Here is a 16,745-nt window from a genome sequence, read left to right as displayed (position 1 = left end):
AACTATAAAGAGATGTTAAATTGAAATAGGTGAGATCGCAAGCATAAACATGCTAATTGTCCCAAATCCATACTGCACCCACATCAAATTGGGAGATTTTTTATTGGAGGAAGACAGAAGCAAAACACCAACTACGGAATTTATAAACAGACCCTACTAACAGTACATGAATGAATAGGACGATGTTTTTACAAGACCTAGACCCTATTGTGATATATCAGTAGCCGCAATACTCATTAGAGGTTGACAAACCAAACCATGTAACCTTAATCACAACAATTTATGCAGAGTTCATTCATGCAAGTACAAAGTAAACAGAGTTAGCCCACAGAGGAGATCATCATGTTGTACCAAGGTGTTGAGATGTTGTTCATTTAAATAAGTAACCCATCATTTGTTCTTTACACAACCTTTTTCTTGAGTTTATTATTATACATATATGCTTTTGCATGATAAATAAATGCTGTGAAGTATTCAAAGTAAAAAGGATGAACAGTTAAAACTAACATATTTCTGGGGTTTGGCATGAACTGTTAAAACTAACAGCAAGCTAAATAATAGCAGTATAGATCAATAGGCGAAAGTACAAGAGAAAGCAATCCAGTTTGATTGGCAAGCCTGTATTATTTGGAACTCGTTACAACAACACGTGAAATAATAGCAGTATAGATTTATACACTTAAAATTGGTAAGCATAATACATTTATACACTTAAAACTTGCAATTAGATCAGATCCAATTACAGATAGCCAAATAGCTTAGTCGGACGACATACCTGGGTGCTCCTACAAACGTACGGCGCTGGGTGCTCCTGCTCGACTCGGTCGAATGCCCTGGGAGTTGGACGACAGTGCCGCCTGGACGAGCGACCGACCACGGGTGTCCATAGCAAGCGTTGCTTAGGTGAGCTCCCACGGCACTAGAGCGCTCGGCACTCGTAGTATTGCCTCCCCGTGACCCGCATCGAGCTCATCCTCGCCGCCGCACCCGCTTGCCAGATCCAGGCTCGTCCTCGCCGGATCAGACTTCTCCTCGCCGGATCTGGTGGTGGCCACTCGGATCTGGGTTGGTCCTCGCCGGATCAAGCTCATCCTCGCCAGATCTGGTGGTGGCCGCCACCATGTGCTTCATGCGGCCTCCAGCAGCGCGCCGGAGGAGAGAAGGTGAAGAGGACCGCGCCACCAAGTCCCTCCACCGCTGGAGCTCGACGGGAGGCCGCGCCACCGAGCCACGGCACCGAGCTCCACCACCGTGCCTTCGCTGGGGGGAGGGGACAGGGTCCCGCGCGTCGCCGGCGCAGGAGGAGGGGGACGGGCCCCCATGCGACTGCCGGCGTTGGAGGAGGGCACCGAGCCCCGCACGACCGCCGGGAGGCCGTGCCCCAGAACCCCCGCCACCCTATGGTGCGCCGTCGAGTGCCGCCGCGCGGAGAAGAGGGGGGTGCGACGTCGTGCGCCTCCGCTAGAGAGGGAGGTCCCGTCACCGCGTGGAGGAGAGGGAGGGGCGGCGTGGGGGAGAGACGGAGGGGCTCGGAGGAGAGGGAGAGCGAGGGGGGGAGAGAGGGAGTCGAAACGGAGAGAGAGAGAGAGGAGGGCAGTAGATATTTTGGATGTGTGACTTAGTGACTGTACGTGGGGCATTTCTAAGGGACGGCTCAATCAACCGTCGTCCCTACAAATAGAAATACCGGGGGCGGCTGGTGAGTGAGCCGCCCCTACAAATCCTACCCATTTGTAGGGACGGCTCGTATCACCAGCCGCCCCTGCTGTTTCATTTGTAGGGGCGGCTGATCTCGTGGATCCCGAGCACGTCACTGTAGGAGCGGCTCCATCACCAGTCGCCCCTAAAAAAAATTTATTCCGTTGCTACAAACCGTTTTTCACGTAGTGTCCATATATAGGTAACGCCGCAGCGGGTCCAGTCAACTTGTATGTATCCGACGTCGACAATGATAGCCTGTATAATGCCGTGTTTCACACGTTTTGCAATTTGACCAAGTGTGCTTGGAAATGGATAAAATATCTAGCAAATGGTAATTCCGTCGAAACGTCCAGCGTTATAAAAGAGAAGGAATGTTGAGTAGCAGTGGCGGAGCTTAATGGAAAAACAAGAGGAGTTAATCACAAGTTTAATAGCTAATTAAGGAAGTTTTCAATCATCAAGGAGGGACCATGGCCCTATTTGACCTATATGTAGCTCCGCTAGTATTGAGTAGGACTACAGGGAATCCACCTGACAGCATATTGCAATCGAGTGAAGGCACCAATAATCCTTCACAATCTATGATTTTTAGAAAGAATAAAAAAATCCATCTCCAACAACTCACAGACTCACATTTGAATCTTTTGGCAATCATGAAAAAAACTCCCTTTGCGCGTAAAGATCCGCGGACTCCAGCTCGCGCGTATTAGGGCGTATGGGCCGCCCAATCTAAAGTGGAAGGACGTGGGAAAGAATAAAGAGTAGGAAAGGATTCCTGATGCAAATGTACCAGAGAGAAAGAATATATAAAAGTGGTTAGGATAATTTAGAAATAGTATATGATTCCTGATGTAAAATTATCTTCTCTATTTTAGGAGTGGATTATTGAAAATTCTTGGAGATGACCTTCTTTATTCCTCCTAATACTTTTATGGGAGTTGCAAAACTCTATATTTTTGGGAGAAAATATTGGGTAGTCTTGGAGATGCCCTAAGAGGGACAAAGAGATAGATTGTGTCAATAAAAAGTACTTTCTCCATTCCAAATTATAAGACATTTTGGTTTTTCTAGATTCATAACTTTTGCTACGCATCTATATATAAATTATGTCTAGATATATAGTAAAAATTATGTATTTAAAATACCAAAACATCTTATAATTTAGAACGGAGGGAGTAAAAATCTAGGACTTCACTTGATCTCACTGGCTAATACAGTTATGACTACTAAAAATTATATTTAAATATAATCTCTTCAAACAATTCACGCACCAAACCGTGGGTGCCCGATAGGGCCACGTCGCCCGCTAACCCGACAACCGTCGGATCAGGCGAGCAAGCGACGTGGTCCTTCCGATGGTGGATCGGTTCGGGTCTCCGCCCATTTCATCCCGGACCTGGAAGCCTTCTCGACGCTTCGCCCCGTCCGCTCGCTCGGCGTCGATGAGCAGAGAGGCAGCCCGGCAGCGCAGGTATCCGTCGCGGGCATGGTCCACCGGCAAGGCCCCTCCGATCCTCGCTCGCCCTCGCGCCCTATCGGCTCAGCTCCGTCGCCCTCACTCTCTCTGTTCGTCGCGGCAGCAAGCGCCATGCCCGGCTCGAGTGCTTGCCGCCGTCCTTCTTGCACCCGGGGGGCACCTCCCCATCACCCGATGCCCCTCACGCGTCCCTCTCGCCGTCCCTGCCATCGTCGCGCGGCCGTGCTGCGCCGCTCCAGCAGCACGCTCGAGCGTAGCCAGCAGGCCACGGCCTGCCTCACGCCGAGCCTAGGCCGGCCCCGGGAGCGCGCGGGCCCGGCGCAGCTCGCCGTCCGGCCAGCCGCAGCCAACGTGGCCGTCCCCGGCCGGATCGGCGCAGCGACGCCGGCACCCGCACCCTGCGTCCCTGCTCTGCTCTGCTAAGCGGTCATGGGTAAGTAAAAAAGAATAGAAGCTTTTTCAGGGTTCCCAATGCAAATGTCGTGACTCTTATGAACAGTTCTTTACAGTACATCAAAGCGCGATTTGATTGAGGGAAAGTATAGGGACCTAAGTGCAAATCGTTTGTCCTATTACGTTTCTCTTTTTCTTTTATTACGTTTTAATCGGCTGAAAGTTCTAAAATCTATATAAAATCAAAGCAAAATCGTAAAATGAAAAAACAAGCTTTGCTGAGTTTCTCACTGACTAGATCTATGTAATAGATACTTCAAATATTTTGCATTATCGATTTATTTGGTAGTATTGTCCAAGTAGCACAGTACTTCTACTATCGAGAGAGTCAGTAATAATCCTGTGGCAAATGTTAACGCTTAATGAAAAAAGGCTGTTGGTGTCATATGTTTTTGGTGACATCATGAACCAAGTTTTTTAATACAACAGCATTCTTCAAAGTAGTTTAATAATTATTAAAAACAATAACTTCTATTTTAATAAAGCTTAAACTTTTAAAATCAAAATATTTTTAATCGGTACCTCCGATTTAGGTGGTTCTTGTGCTCACAAAATCACAAAAAACAAACTCTACGCGATAATAATGTTTTTATTACCTCTTAAAAATATTTGTTGTATTCATGTATTTGCGAAGAAAATTAGGAATTAAGCATGCTTTCAAAAAAAAAGGCCCCAAACCGACATTGTGCCAGCAAAAGCAGAGGAGGGACGCACGTACCATGCAAAATGGCGGCCAAATTCGGTGGCCACCAAGGACGAATGCTCGCGCCATCTCAGATATGGTAGGAGATGAACATGATTTTTAAAAATAATAAAAACCTCAAATAAATACTTATCCCACTACGCTCGGTAAATCAGATCATACGGAAAAAAGAGCCCAACTAGGCTACAACCAGCCCATACACTGGCCATACGCGGCCTTGCCGCGAGCATTTCTAGTGTATTCTATATGATGTCCATGTTCAGATGTGGCAAAGTTTATTAAAAGGAAAATTATAATTTGAGAAGGAACTCCTTAATTGGGTTTAGGGCATGTTTGGGACTGCTCTATCAACTTTGCTCCACAAACTCCAGTGTGGAGCAGTTCGACAAAAACAAGTTTCTAGAGCAAAGTTTGTGGAGTTGCACTTATTTGGCTGAAAAACATAGAACGGGGCTGAAAAACGTGAAACAGAATAGTCTCAAACAGACCCTTAATCTATTGGTACATGTGACATTTAAGTATTTTTATAAGTTACCTTAAAATTTTCCAGAATGCATTGTTTTATAGGACAGGAGTACTAAACTAACAACTATGGTAAGAATGCACTTTTTTTTCTAGTGCGCTGTTTATCCTACTCACCAAGAGTAACGTAACGTAAGCTAGTTTTATCAACTATTTTTTAATATAATGAAAAGTATCATCCGGCGTCATCGTTTTAAGAGAGGAATCATACCACACTTATTATAAAGTTCTCCATAAAAAAGGTTTGACACGACTCACAAAAAACATTCATAAATTCAAGATTAAAAATAAAGATCATCCATCGGAAGCGAAGAAAACCAAGGCTGCCGACTCCGTTCTGCGGCATGCTTCTAGGATACAATCCTTTTTTTTTCTCATTACGATTTTGTAACTGGGTTCGGAAGCGTATCCAGTATGTCCCCTTGAGCAGACTTCATCATTTCTAGTTCTGTGGACCAACAAAAGATAGCGGACCTAGTCAGTAAAAATATGTTAGGCCCCGTTTGCATCCATGAATTGAATGCATTCTAATAATTATAATTTAGACATATATTAATTAAGCTAATATTGTTGTATATGAAATATATTTTATATATTATTATTAGTCATTCAAGGGAGATACTTATTGTATTTCTAATGTAGAAAAATGAGTTAAAGAGCGCGCTATAAGTTGCAAAGTAGAAATATAGCATAGTGATATATAGAATTAATTTCTATCTCTCACCTTTGGCCTCGCGCGTAACATCTCTAACCACTCCACCCAAAGACAATAGTATCTATAAGGGATATTCATTACTCTCGTATTCACTTTTTTATTTTGCAATAAGTATTTGGGATCCTATATAAATTTAAATGTAAAATTTGTGAACTGCAATGTAGATATTATCGAGTTCAACAACTTTGGTTTTGGTCGTTTCTCCATCCGAGGTCGTTTGAAGATTTGAATTTCAAATATGAGAATTTCAAACATAATTTGCTGGATCCAAATGAATTCAAATGAAAAGGTTGTCAAATAGAAAGTTGTATAACTTTTTGAGATCTATTGCTTTGGTTTTTGTTATTTTTTCATCCAAGGTCGTTTAAAAAATTATTTCAATACGTGAGAACCTGAAACTAAATATTCAGACCATATATTATTTTAAATGAAAAAAATCCCAACCGCAATGTTTTATATTTTTTAAAATCTATAACTTTGGTTTTGGTCGTTTTTCTATCCGAGATTGTTTGGAAAAACTCAAAAAAAAAATTGAATTTCAAAATATGAGAACTTTAAACAAAATTTGCTGGATCCAAATAAATTCAAACGAAAAAAGTTTTCAACTATAATGTTGTAGATCTATGCAAGATCTAAAACTTTGACATAAAGTTTGTCTTTATCCTGCTTCATTTGAAAAAAAAAGTTATAAATTTTACTATACTGCACAGGGGCATTTGTAGAGACAGAGATATTCCAGGCTGATATGCGACCTGTCTGGTGCAGTGGTGCGGTTTCGCTGCTGACGAAAATTAGCTCGTGGAATGGTCTACCGGCGCTAGATTTTCCTTCCCAATTCCGATTTGGTTCCTTGTGATGATAGGTCCTCCAGAACGTATCGTGTGGGCACGATTCGTTCACGGGCTATCTCGGATAAATTTACCAGTCCAGTCAAACTTGTATGTATCCAATGTGGGCAAAAATTGTCAGTAGCATCAGTCTGTAGTTCTATACAACGCGCTTCACACGGTGGTGAGTATCGTTGGAACTGGAGAAATATAGGTCTTAATTTCTTGTTATGTATTGCTAGTCCATGAGATGAAAACAGGACAGGAAACCCAGATCGACCGTTCCCTTCTTTGTCAACCATTTTTACGGATCCATTTTTACTCGGAAATTTCCGTTCTATTTCACATAATTTTTCGGTTTAGTTATGTCCAAAGCTTAAACAAACTGTCCACCTAGCGCTCACTATGTTTGATTGCTCACCGAGGTGGGAACTAATTGTGGTGTTAGACTACTGGCTATTATTGCCTTCCTTTTTTCTACGAGGCTGCCGTGCTAAGAGCATCAGCAGTGTGAGGTTCGAAGGTGTGCCGATACAATAAATGCATGGATCGTACCTAGTTTGATACACTGGGAGGCCGGTTCGATGGAGACGCGGGTCTTTCCTATCGAACCCGCTCCTAGCGAAAAAAGAAATCATGATCCCCCCCTCTCTCTCTCCTGCCGTTGACACTCCCGCGCTGGGCCTTGGGCACGAGCGAATCGGCCTTGCGGCGGCGGCCGTCCGCGCGGCGATGAAGTCGACCTCCCCGCCGTGGTTGAGGCGGAAGACCCAGGACGCCGGTGCAGCCGTAGCCTCGCAAGCGCGTCCCGGCGACGAGGGCTTCCACACGACGCCTAGTGGAGGCGGCGACACTGCTGGTCCTCGGCGAGGTGAAGGGCTCGGGGGGAGGGGGCCGAGGACGGGGACTGGGCGGACCAGGCGAGGAGCGGCGGCAGCGGGGCGGAGGCTGGGGACGGTGGGGTGGAGTAGGAGGAGGAGGAGACCGCCGAGGCACTGCCTCGCCCGCTCGCCGGCGAGGAGAGAGGAGAGAGGAGGCGGAGGAAGTCTGCGGACGGGAATGCGATGCGATGACGGAGAGAGACGAGGATGCGATGTCGAGTGCTGGGGAAGTTGGGCTGTTGGGCTGCATTTTGTTTTTTTTAATGTGGTGGGACCCATCTGTATGCTCAGGCCTGGTTCAATACATTATGGGTTGTTTAACAGGTAAAGTCACGTCAAAATATAGAACCAGGGTTAATTCTATACACTGCTGATGCTCTAATGGTATAGCTAGCCAGGCATGTGAATACATATGCATGTGGGCCATGGACCACTAGCACTCGCAATGATTAGAGCTAGTTACGGGCTCTAAGTCAACTTTTTCAATAATGCTAACTTTTAGCACATAACTTTTAACATGTATAGCCCAACATGATACTCTCACACAGCTTTGAAATATGTGCAAGAGTTTAGCTCTCGATTAAGAGCTAACTTTTCTCTTTTTTCTATTAAAATATGAGAAAAATATTTAGAGCTAGCTTAAAACTAATTATTAGAGCTGCTTAGCTGTAGCAACACACTGCTGCTCGGAGCATCCTGCTAGAAGCCTAGGGAGCAAGCTGTGCGTGCTGTAGGGGGTGATTGGTTACACGCAGGAGGCCATCCTGAGCCCCATCCCAGCACCGCTCGGTGCACTTGGTCATGTTTGGATGCGTGCCTCGCATCCTTTTTCTGCTCCGTCTCATTCATCTTCACCCCTCCGTTTCGTATGCATCCGTCTTCTCGATTCTCACTTCCCTCGCGATGTAGGACGGCGCGATGCACCCATGATACAGAGGCTCATGTGTCATACACTCAAAACTCTCATCCATGTATGCAACCAAACAAGATCTCATCTCGTACTGGACCAACAATAAAGACAACCAAATATGACTGGATGCACGGTTTGAGTATGCTTTTTACCATCCTGGACCGGCTCTCTATCCCAGCTCCCTGTCATCGAAGCAACCAATCACCCCCGTAATTGAGGGAGTACCTGACCATAGACGATGGAGGAGATGGTATGTACGGAGGGCTTGCCATTGGTGAGTGATCTGTTCAGTCAGAATGTCAAATTGGCGAGTGACTACGCCAATATAGTCAAGAGCATCAAGGCAACTAGTCATGGCAAGTACGAACAAGTTATCATAGAGATCAAAGTGAGGCCGTGAGGGCGAAGTATTTTCTCTCGGTTAATCGCCTGCATGAAGGTAGAGGGTGTCCAAGAAAAAGTGAATTGGGCTAATAATCTAAAATTTCTTGCAACAATTAAGTTCTACCCCTTAGCCCATTTTACTCCTTGTGTCTAAAGTGATTTCTATTATTCTACCACACAAAGAGTTTAGCACCCTGGGTTCCAATCCTAGTCTAACATGATAATTCTAGTAATATAAATACAAGAATGTAAGTGCTTAAATATAAATGCTCAAAGTAAAGAGAGATAAAGGAACACGGCGATGTTTTTTCGAGATATCGGAGAGTTGGCACTCTCCACTAGTCTTCGTTGGAGGATCCGCGCAAGGGTATCACTCCTCCTCGTTCCGCGCAAGGATCGAGTGCTCTCTACGGGCTGATTCTTCGGCACCCCGACACGGTCAATCGTCCACAACTGCTCACAAGATGAGTTGGGTCATCCACAAGCTCCGCCGGATGATCACTAGCTTCCAATTACCACCAAGCGTTTAAGTGTCCTGATCACCAAGAGTAATAAGCACAAACTCTCACTTGACTATGACAAACCTAATGAAGAAGGTGGATACTACTTGCGACTCCCTATGCACTAATGAGGTCCTTAATTTTAGATTATCAAATCTTAATCACCTCATTAGGCTCTTCCTCTCTCTTGCCTCAGCTGAACAAATGAATAAGAGAGCTGAATTGGATGAGATGGTTCCAAACTAGCCGTTGGGAAACAATCCAGCAAAAGTCGCATGCATCGGACGCTACAGTACAGTGCCTCGGACAAAATAATGTCGTCCCATGACTTTGATGTCACAGTGCTGACGTCACTATCAGAACTAGCCGTTACAGTGCCAGAGTTCAAACTTGTGTCCGATGCTACTCCATGGGACAAATTGGATGCACGAAAAACCTCTGCATACTCTCTGATGACATCGGACGCAACTTCAAATTTGTCTGATGTCAACAGTGTACATCGTCCGATACACACTGGGACCAAACCTCGTTGCTACAGTGGTATGTTTTATCCGATGCCTCGGCTTGCCATCGTCCGATGCAAAGCCTTGGCTGCTCGCTGGCGCTCAACACCAGGGATGAAAACGGTACGGATATTTTCCGACCGTATTCGAAACCGAATCCGTTTAAAGGGGTTGAGATCTGTCCGTATCTAAGTACGGATATTCAACATCTGATACCGTATCCGTATCCGAATACTCAAATCGTATATTTATGATGTCGATATCCAATCATATCCTATCCGACATAGTTGACACTATCCGTATTCGAATCCGAATCCGGACAGAAATATGAAAACAAATGTAATATCGGTGATATCCGTCCGTATCCGATCCGTTTTCATCCCTACTCAACACACATCGATAGCGGGATATTTGTTCGGTGACCCCGACAACCCTGTTCGATGCACAATTCAACACTCCATTCCGTTCCAATTTAAAATCTTTTGTGAATGAGATTGAGTTTAAATGATCTTTGGGCTATCTCTGAGCTAACTAGTACTAAGTTTGATAAGTTTGCATCACACTTAACATATTAGACTCACCTAGATCAAGCTACTAATTCATACCCCTTTATAGTACGGCTAAAGGAAAAAAACAAAGTTCTAAATTACTCTAAATGTCTCTTAACTCCAAACGACACTTAGAACTAGTCCGTCCTTAACCTTGTCATTCATCCTTTGAAAACCAAAACGACTTCTATCGATAGGGGCATGAAAACCATTGATTGCCCAAACAATCACCATTATCATGACCTAACTCAAATTGTCTCTGCAAAACACATTGTTTATGATAATACCAAGTAAATTGTTTTAAAATCATATATGAAATACGTAACAATGTTATTGTAACAAATCATTATCGTTTTATGGTTCGGTCTACCGATTTAATTATTAGTTCCCCACCGTTATCGATGGTTATCCGACTACATTATATCGTTCCTGCTATCTCTAACTTTCTGTTTCCATTTTTCAGAATGATATTTTCAATTTCATTTTCGTTTTGTGTATAAAAATGAGAAATCAAAAGGAGTAGAAGTTTTCATGATGGGTAGAAGGTTTTCCCGACCATTGTTGTCCATTTACGTCCCTAATCCATTAACGAGTGCTTTCTCACGGGATAAAATATTAATAGACATAAGCAATATCTACTATTTAATACCTCTTACTAATAACGATTACTTATAATAAAAACGATCCTTATTCATGCCCTTGGATAGTATAGTCGGTTAAGTGGTAAACTCGTGAATATTCGATTTCGGGGAGAAATTTTATGCGAACGCTGTGTGCTTCTCACGATTTTGCTGACGGTGACAAAAGGCACTTCAATCAAGCACGAAACAAGGGAAGCTTCCAGGTTTAGACGAACTTGGGCTCACTAGATGAGCTGCTCGCCCAATTTGGCCCGCACGGACGCGACGCCCCACGAGCCCACGAAACGAGCTGTGCTTTCTCCTCCCTCCTCCCGAAACGCGCTGCCGTCTGCGTGCCATCGTCGCGCGGCTGCCAGGTTAGGGCCTATGGCCTAGGGGTCAGGCATAGAGGGAGGTCGTTGGGTGGCCGGTGGTTGGCTGTGGACGCAGTTTTGTGGGTGGGGCGACTATGTGGCAGGGCGCAGCCGGGCGCGGGAGCGTCAATATGGCGTCTCCAGCGAAGCCAGGTGAGCGCAGCGACTTCTGTGGCAGTCGAAGATGCCGGAGACAAGGAGTACAGCGGGGCAGGGGCGAGCACAATATAGGGCTTATGTAGAGCATTACAGAAGCGGTAGGCGAGCAGCTGCGCAGGCGCGTCACGAGGAAGACAACGTCATCGCGCGTTGTGGGCTGTGACCTGTGAGGGAACCGGAGCGGAGAATGGCGTAGGGGGCATAATTACTTTGGTAGCACTAGCACGGGTTGCATAACTGCCCAGCCAACGGCGGTGCGTTGTTGAATGCGTGGAAGACGCCAACACCCAGCACGGCAGTACGCCGCCGCATCCGAATTTCCAAAGGTATGCGAAGTATCTCATTTCTTTTGTACTTTGTGGAGTGGTAGGGCTTAGGGGCAATTGAAGTTTGGTGTTTGGATAAGCTGTCCAAGCTGAGTCTAGTTACAGTTACAGTTAGATTAGCAGTGTGGTACTGTTGTTACATATATTCAGTCTGATCTGGCGATTATTTCTGCTAATCCTTGTATAAAATTGTCACCGAGTACTCCAGTCGCACAAGAGAAGCTCGTCGATGTAGTTGAAAGACACTTCGTCAAATCATTGATGCTTTACTAAAATCAGAATTCAAATGTTACGCCCTGTTCGCTTGAGCTTATCAGCCGTACTGTTTCAGCGAAATAACAGTGTTTTTCTCTCACAATAAATCAGTATCAGCATCAGCCGTTTTTCCAAGCAACCGAACAGGGCCTAAACCAAATGTGTGTATGAACTAGTACTAGCCCTTCCCTGCCCAGTACACAATTTTCTGCCAGCGTTGTTCATCAATTTCGATGTACAAGGCTCTAATTTACTATCCTCATATCTATTGCATTAAAAAACAACCTAAGACAACTACATTAGTCCTAGCAAAGCATGGCTTGTTCTTGCTTAATTGCTGCAACATATGACCTTCCGATAGAGTGTAAGTAAGCAGCCACTTCTCTCATATTCATTCGTTCTCTTGGTAATAGACGCGTGCAAGAAATAGCAACTTGCACGAGAGACAACAAGCATCGACGGGTCTCATTTTCTGTGCCCACTGTTGCTTGAATAAAGCCTTTGCATTCTTCTTGGAGACAAGTATCAATGATACATAACATCTGATCTGGGAAGTTTCTCTCTACAAAGCGAACAATGTTGAGTTCACCCTCGAACATAGAGTCGGTTGGTCGTTTGCCTATCAGCATCTCTAGATGTACTATTCCAAAACTGTAGACATCCCCACTGGTTGATGCATGAACGCTCTGAGCATACTCTAGAAACACAGATAAAAAATCATTGTTTAATATGGTGTAAAGTGTGGATGTTCATGGGTATAACAGGTCAATTGGTACTACAGGATATGGGAATAATCCTTATCTGGAGGGATATATCCGACAGTTCCTGTCACAGCGACCGAACTGCTGGAACTAGAATATCCAAGTAGATTTGCAATGCCAAAGTCTCCTATACAGGCATTCATATTGTCGTCAAGAAGGATATTAGTTGGCTTCAGATCACAGTGGACAATAGGCCTTTCACAGTCATGGTGTAAATAGACCAATGCATTGGCTATGTCAATAGCTATGCTTATTCTTTGAGATAAACCCAAAAGTTTTGGAGATACACCGCAATGTTTTTGATGCAACCATGTATCTAAACTCCCATTATGCATGAACTCATATATTAGAGCTTTGAAATCATTGCCTCTATTGTCTATCGTTGAGCATGAAGTTAGTATAGGAAGAAGGTTCCGATGCCGAATGATTCCCAAAGCCTCACATTCAGATACGAAACTTCTATCTGCAAATTTTATGCCAAGGTCAAAAACCTTGATAGCCACTTGCATTTTTGCTTGAGTTAACTTCCCTCTATATACTGAACCATAGCTTCCTCTGCCAATAAGGTTGGACTCGGAGAAGTTCCCTGTAGCTTGAGCTAGATCCTTGTAAGAAACTCTAGGAAATTTCTTACCGAAAGAAAGCAATATTAAGTATGGCCTTCTTGATTTCTTCTTCATAAGGAGTATAACATAAACTGACATGAGAAATGACACGAAGCCAAATATCAGAATCAGCAAGATAATGAGATAGAGTTTCAGTTTAATTCTCCGAGAAACTGCAGGGCATGCAGGCATATGGAGATCTTTCACTCCTCCACAAAGCCCCCAGTTGCCATTAAGTGAAACAGCTGTTGCGTTTGCAAATACTCTATTTATTGGTATTTCTCCTTGGAGATGATTATAAGACAGATCCAGGTGAGTGAGAAGCTCCAAACCATTTAAAGTTGTTGGGATGAAGCCTGAAATTTTGTTGTGGGAAAGATTGAGCATGTTCAAAGTCTTCAGGTTTCCTAAAGACAATGGAATGCTTCCCGTGAGATTATTCTGGTCCAATTCGATGATATTCAACTCTTGACATTCACTTAAATTGGCAGGGATTTCCCCAAAAAAATTGTTGGCTGACAGACGTAGTTCAGTGAGTTGTATAAGATGAACCTCTGAGGGCATAGGACCTGTTAAGTTATTGTATGATAGCACACATGTAACCAATGACGGGAGCCTAAATACCTCTGTAGGTATGATACCATGTAAACTATTGTTGGAAAGATCCAAGGTTAAGAGTTGTTGAAGGTATGCCAAGCTGGCAGGTATGGTACCAGTGAATTTGTTATGTTCAAGATGGAGATGCAACAATTTGGTAAGATTGCCAATGGACGCTGGGATGGGGCCGTCGAAGTTGTTCTGCTGAAGTTCCAAATCTTGTAGATCCTTCAACATTCCAACCCATTCCCCAATTGAACCTGTAAGACTGTTGTTATCTAGTCCCAAGGTGGCCAAGCCAGTCAAGTTTCCTATTCTCGATGGAACTACCCCAGATAGCTCGTTTGAGCTCAAAATTAGATATTCAAGTTCAGTGGACAGGTCACCGATATAGTTAGGAATAGATCCACTTAGCCTATTTCTACCAAGAGAGAAACTATTCAGAAGTGTACAGTTTTTCAAGGCATGTAAGAATTCCCAGCCCTGGTCGTCTGATGCTTCAAGCATGTTGTTCTCAAGGTTTAGATAAGATAGCTTAAGAAGACTAACAAAAGAACTAGGAGTTTGGCCAGAAAACTTGTTAGAAGATAGATCTATCACTTCCAGGCTTGAAACATTGCCAAATGAAGCTGGGAGTTGACCTTCAAACTCGTTGACACTTAGCACAAGCACACCGAGATTTGGGAGCGCATAGCCAATAATGTTAGACGGCAATGTCCCATGCAGCATATTGCCGCCGAGGTCCAGCATTTCAAGAGAAGGAATGTTGAGTAGGGCTGAAGGGAATCCACCTGACAACATATTGTGACCGAGGAGCAGAACAGCCATATTTGACAAATACCCAAGCTCATCGGGAATGCTTCCAGTGAGCTTATTGTCTGCAATTGTGATCTTTTGTAGTTCAGTGTTATTGAGAGTTGGTGGAATGACTCCTGTCAGGCTATTCGAGGAAAGACTTAATGTTGATAATTTAGATAGGTGTCCAACTTCCAACGTAATTTCACCCTCTAGAAGGTTGTAGGAGAGGACTAATTTCCTGAGGTTGGAACAGTTTGTGAGCGTATCTGGAATAACCCCTTGTAGTAAGTTCCTTCTCAGATCAAGGACCTCGAGGGTGCGGAGGTGGGAGAGATCTGGCAACTGGCCAGATAAGTGATTCACAGACAGGTTCAGTGTCCTTAGGAAAGTTAAGTTCCCAAGTGAGGTTGTTAACGTGCCCGTCAAACTTTGGCCGCCGAGGTTCAGCAGGACGACACGGTCTTCGGGCGTCCGCCGGCTGCATTTGACGCCCGCCCACTGGCAAAAGGGAGTACTGGTGTTCCAGTTGTTCAGAACTCTACTAGGGTCATTGGTGATAGCATGTTTGAAATCAAGCAACGAGATAATGTCCGTGGTGTTCCGAGGGGAAGTTGAGCAATGGATGTTACCGAGTGCATAAGAAAGTAGCAGCAATGCTAGCAGCGTATGCATTGTCGTTGTACTGCCAACCTGGCAAAGATAGTTTTGTTACCTGCAAGCAATAAGGCATAAACAATATTCAAAGGAAAATCCATTTCTACATAATTAGCATAACAGTACCTCTTAGGGTAGTAACAGTATTTTTCCATAACAACTGCATAGCAAAATATTAAAAGTATTTAGTACCAGCTACTACTCCCTGTGTCCCATAAAAAGTGTTATTCTCGCTTCTGAGAAGTCAAACATATTTAAGTTTGACCAAATATATATAAGGAAGTATTAATATTTATGACACAGAATTAGTATCAATAGATAGACCTTTGAATATATTTTCGTATAATATTCGTACTATTTTGTACAAACCTAATCAAACACGAGTCCCATAGCGACTCTTTTTATGGGACGGAGAGAGTATGTGACGTTATATTATGAACCAGGGGCTTTTTTGGATCACGTGGAAATCTCGCTTGTGCCGGGCATTTGCTCCCATGCGTTTGATTTCACAAGGACATAGGGCTGCATGCGCGTGTCTAGGCAGGAGGCCCCAAGCCACGACAACATCCAAACACAGCCTAGTTGCCTTGCAATGAATAAAGTGCGAAGTGAAAGAAAGTACTACTACGAGAAGAAAATAGAGAACCTCTGCTTGGAGCCTTGGACGCTGGAGAACACCACTACGAGTCTTCCTCTCTTTGGTGCTATTTGGTTCTCTTCTTGCACATACTTTTGCTAAGGCACCAGGAGGCAGCGGGCGTTTAAACTCAGTGCCACAGGCCCACAGCACGATTGCATCCACACGTTTCGTCGTCCATGTGGACATCCCGGCGTATGCCTTGCCGTAGTTTGACCGTTTAAATTATGCAGGACTCTGCACGTTGAATTATTGGTTTGCTCAAATATTCATTCCGGAACAACGCGTATCACCTTCAAGCGGTTGCTTTCTCTACCTAATGTAAGTACAGTATTTTTTTGAGTACTGGATCGTCTCTTGCTACTATTTTTTTGTCTTCATCGTGGCAAACATACACTCACGATATAGAGAAAATTTCCTATTTGACACCAGAAATAATGCTGCTTTCTTATTTGACACCGAAACTGAAATTCTTTCCTATTTGTCCTTCACTCGAGTTTTTCTTTCCCATTTGACATTTCCGTCAGTTTAGATTACTAACGGTGTTAAGTCCTAGAAGAAAAATCCGTTTTACCCCTGGAGTTTTTTTTACCAGTCATGACATTTCATGGTTGACATTGCTATCTTCTTTTTGAATGTTTTTATCTCAAACTGCTATATTTTTCTTTTTGCTTTTGTAAAATAAATAAAGGAATGGACATAATTTTATATAATTACTTATAATTATATCAGTTCAATATCAATCCGTTTAATCTTAGCCGTAGATCACGAGATGGATGGCTCAGTTTTGCTGCTGGTGTGAGACACGTATACGTGTATTCATAATATATAATGA

At 43.9% G+C, this 16,745-nt stretch overlaps 1 protein-coding gene across 1 annotated transcript; it reads right to left on the bottom strand.

Annotated features, from left to right (window-relative positions):
• Nucleotides 1-11,879: 11,879 nt before the first annotated feature.
• LOC136474314 (receptor kinase-like protein Xa21) lies at nucleotides 11,880-16,007 on the bottom strand. Its single transcript, XM_066471907.1, has 3 exons — nucleotides 15,920-16,007; nucleotides 12,662-15,331; nucleotides 11,880-12,557 (listed from the first exon to the last, which is right to left on the bottom strand). The coding sequence occupies exons 2-3, from the start codon at nucleotides 15,289-15,291 to the stop codon at nucleotides 12,164-12,166; spliced, it is 3,024 nt and encodes a 1,007-aa protein (XP_066328004.1). The 5' UTR covers nucleotides 15,292-15,331; nucleotides 15,920-16,007; the 3' UTR covers nucleotides 11,880-12,163.
• Between the last annotated feature and the right edge of the window lie 738 nt (nucleotides 16,008-16,745).

This window comes from Miscanthus floridulus, chromosome 8, assembly GCF_019320115.1.
Source record: "Miscanthus floridulus cultivar M001 chromosome 8, ASM1932011v1, whole genome shotgun sequence".
NCBI lineage: Eukaryota > Viridiplantae > Streptophyta > Magnoliopsida > Poales > Poaceae > Miscanthus > Miscanthus floridulus.
Note: the sequence above shows the minus strand (reverse complement) of the source record. Positions and strands in the feature narration are given on the sequence as shown.

Coding starts and splice junctions, on each gene's coding strand:
- LOC136474314 (XM_066471907.1), bottom strand. CDS start 15,291: ATGCATACGCTGCTAGCATTGCTGCTACTTTCTTATGCACTCGGTAAC. Junction 12,558..12,661: donor ACTGTCGGATATATCCCTCC/AGATAAGGATTA, acceptor ATCTGTGTTTCT/AGAGTATGCTCAGAGCGTTC.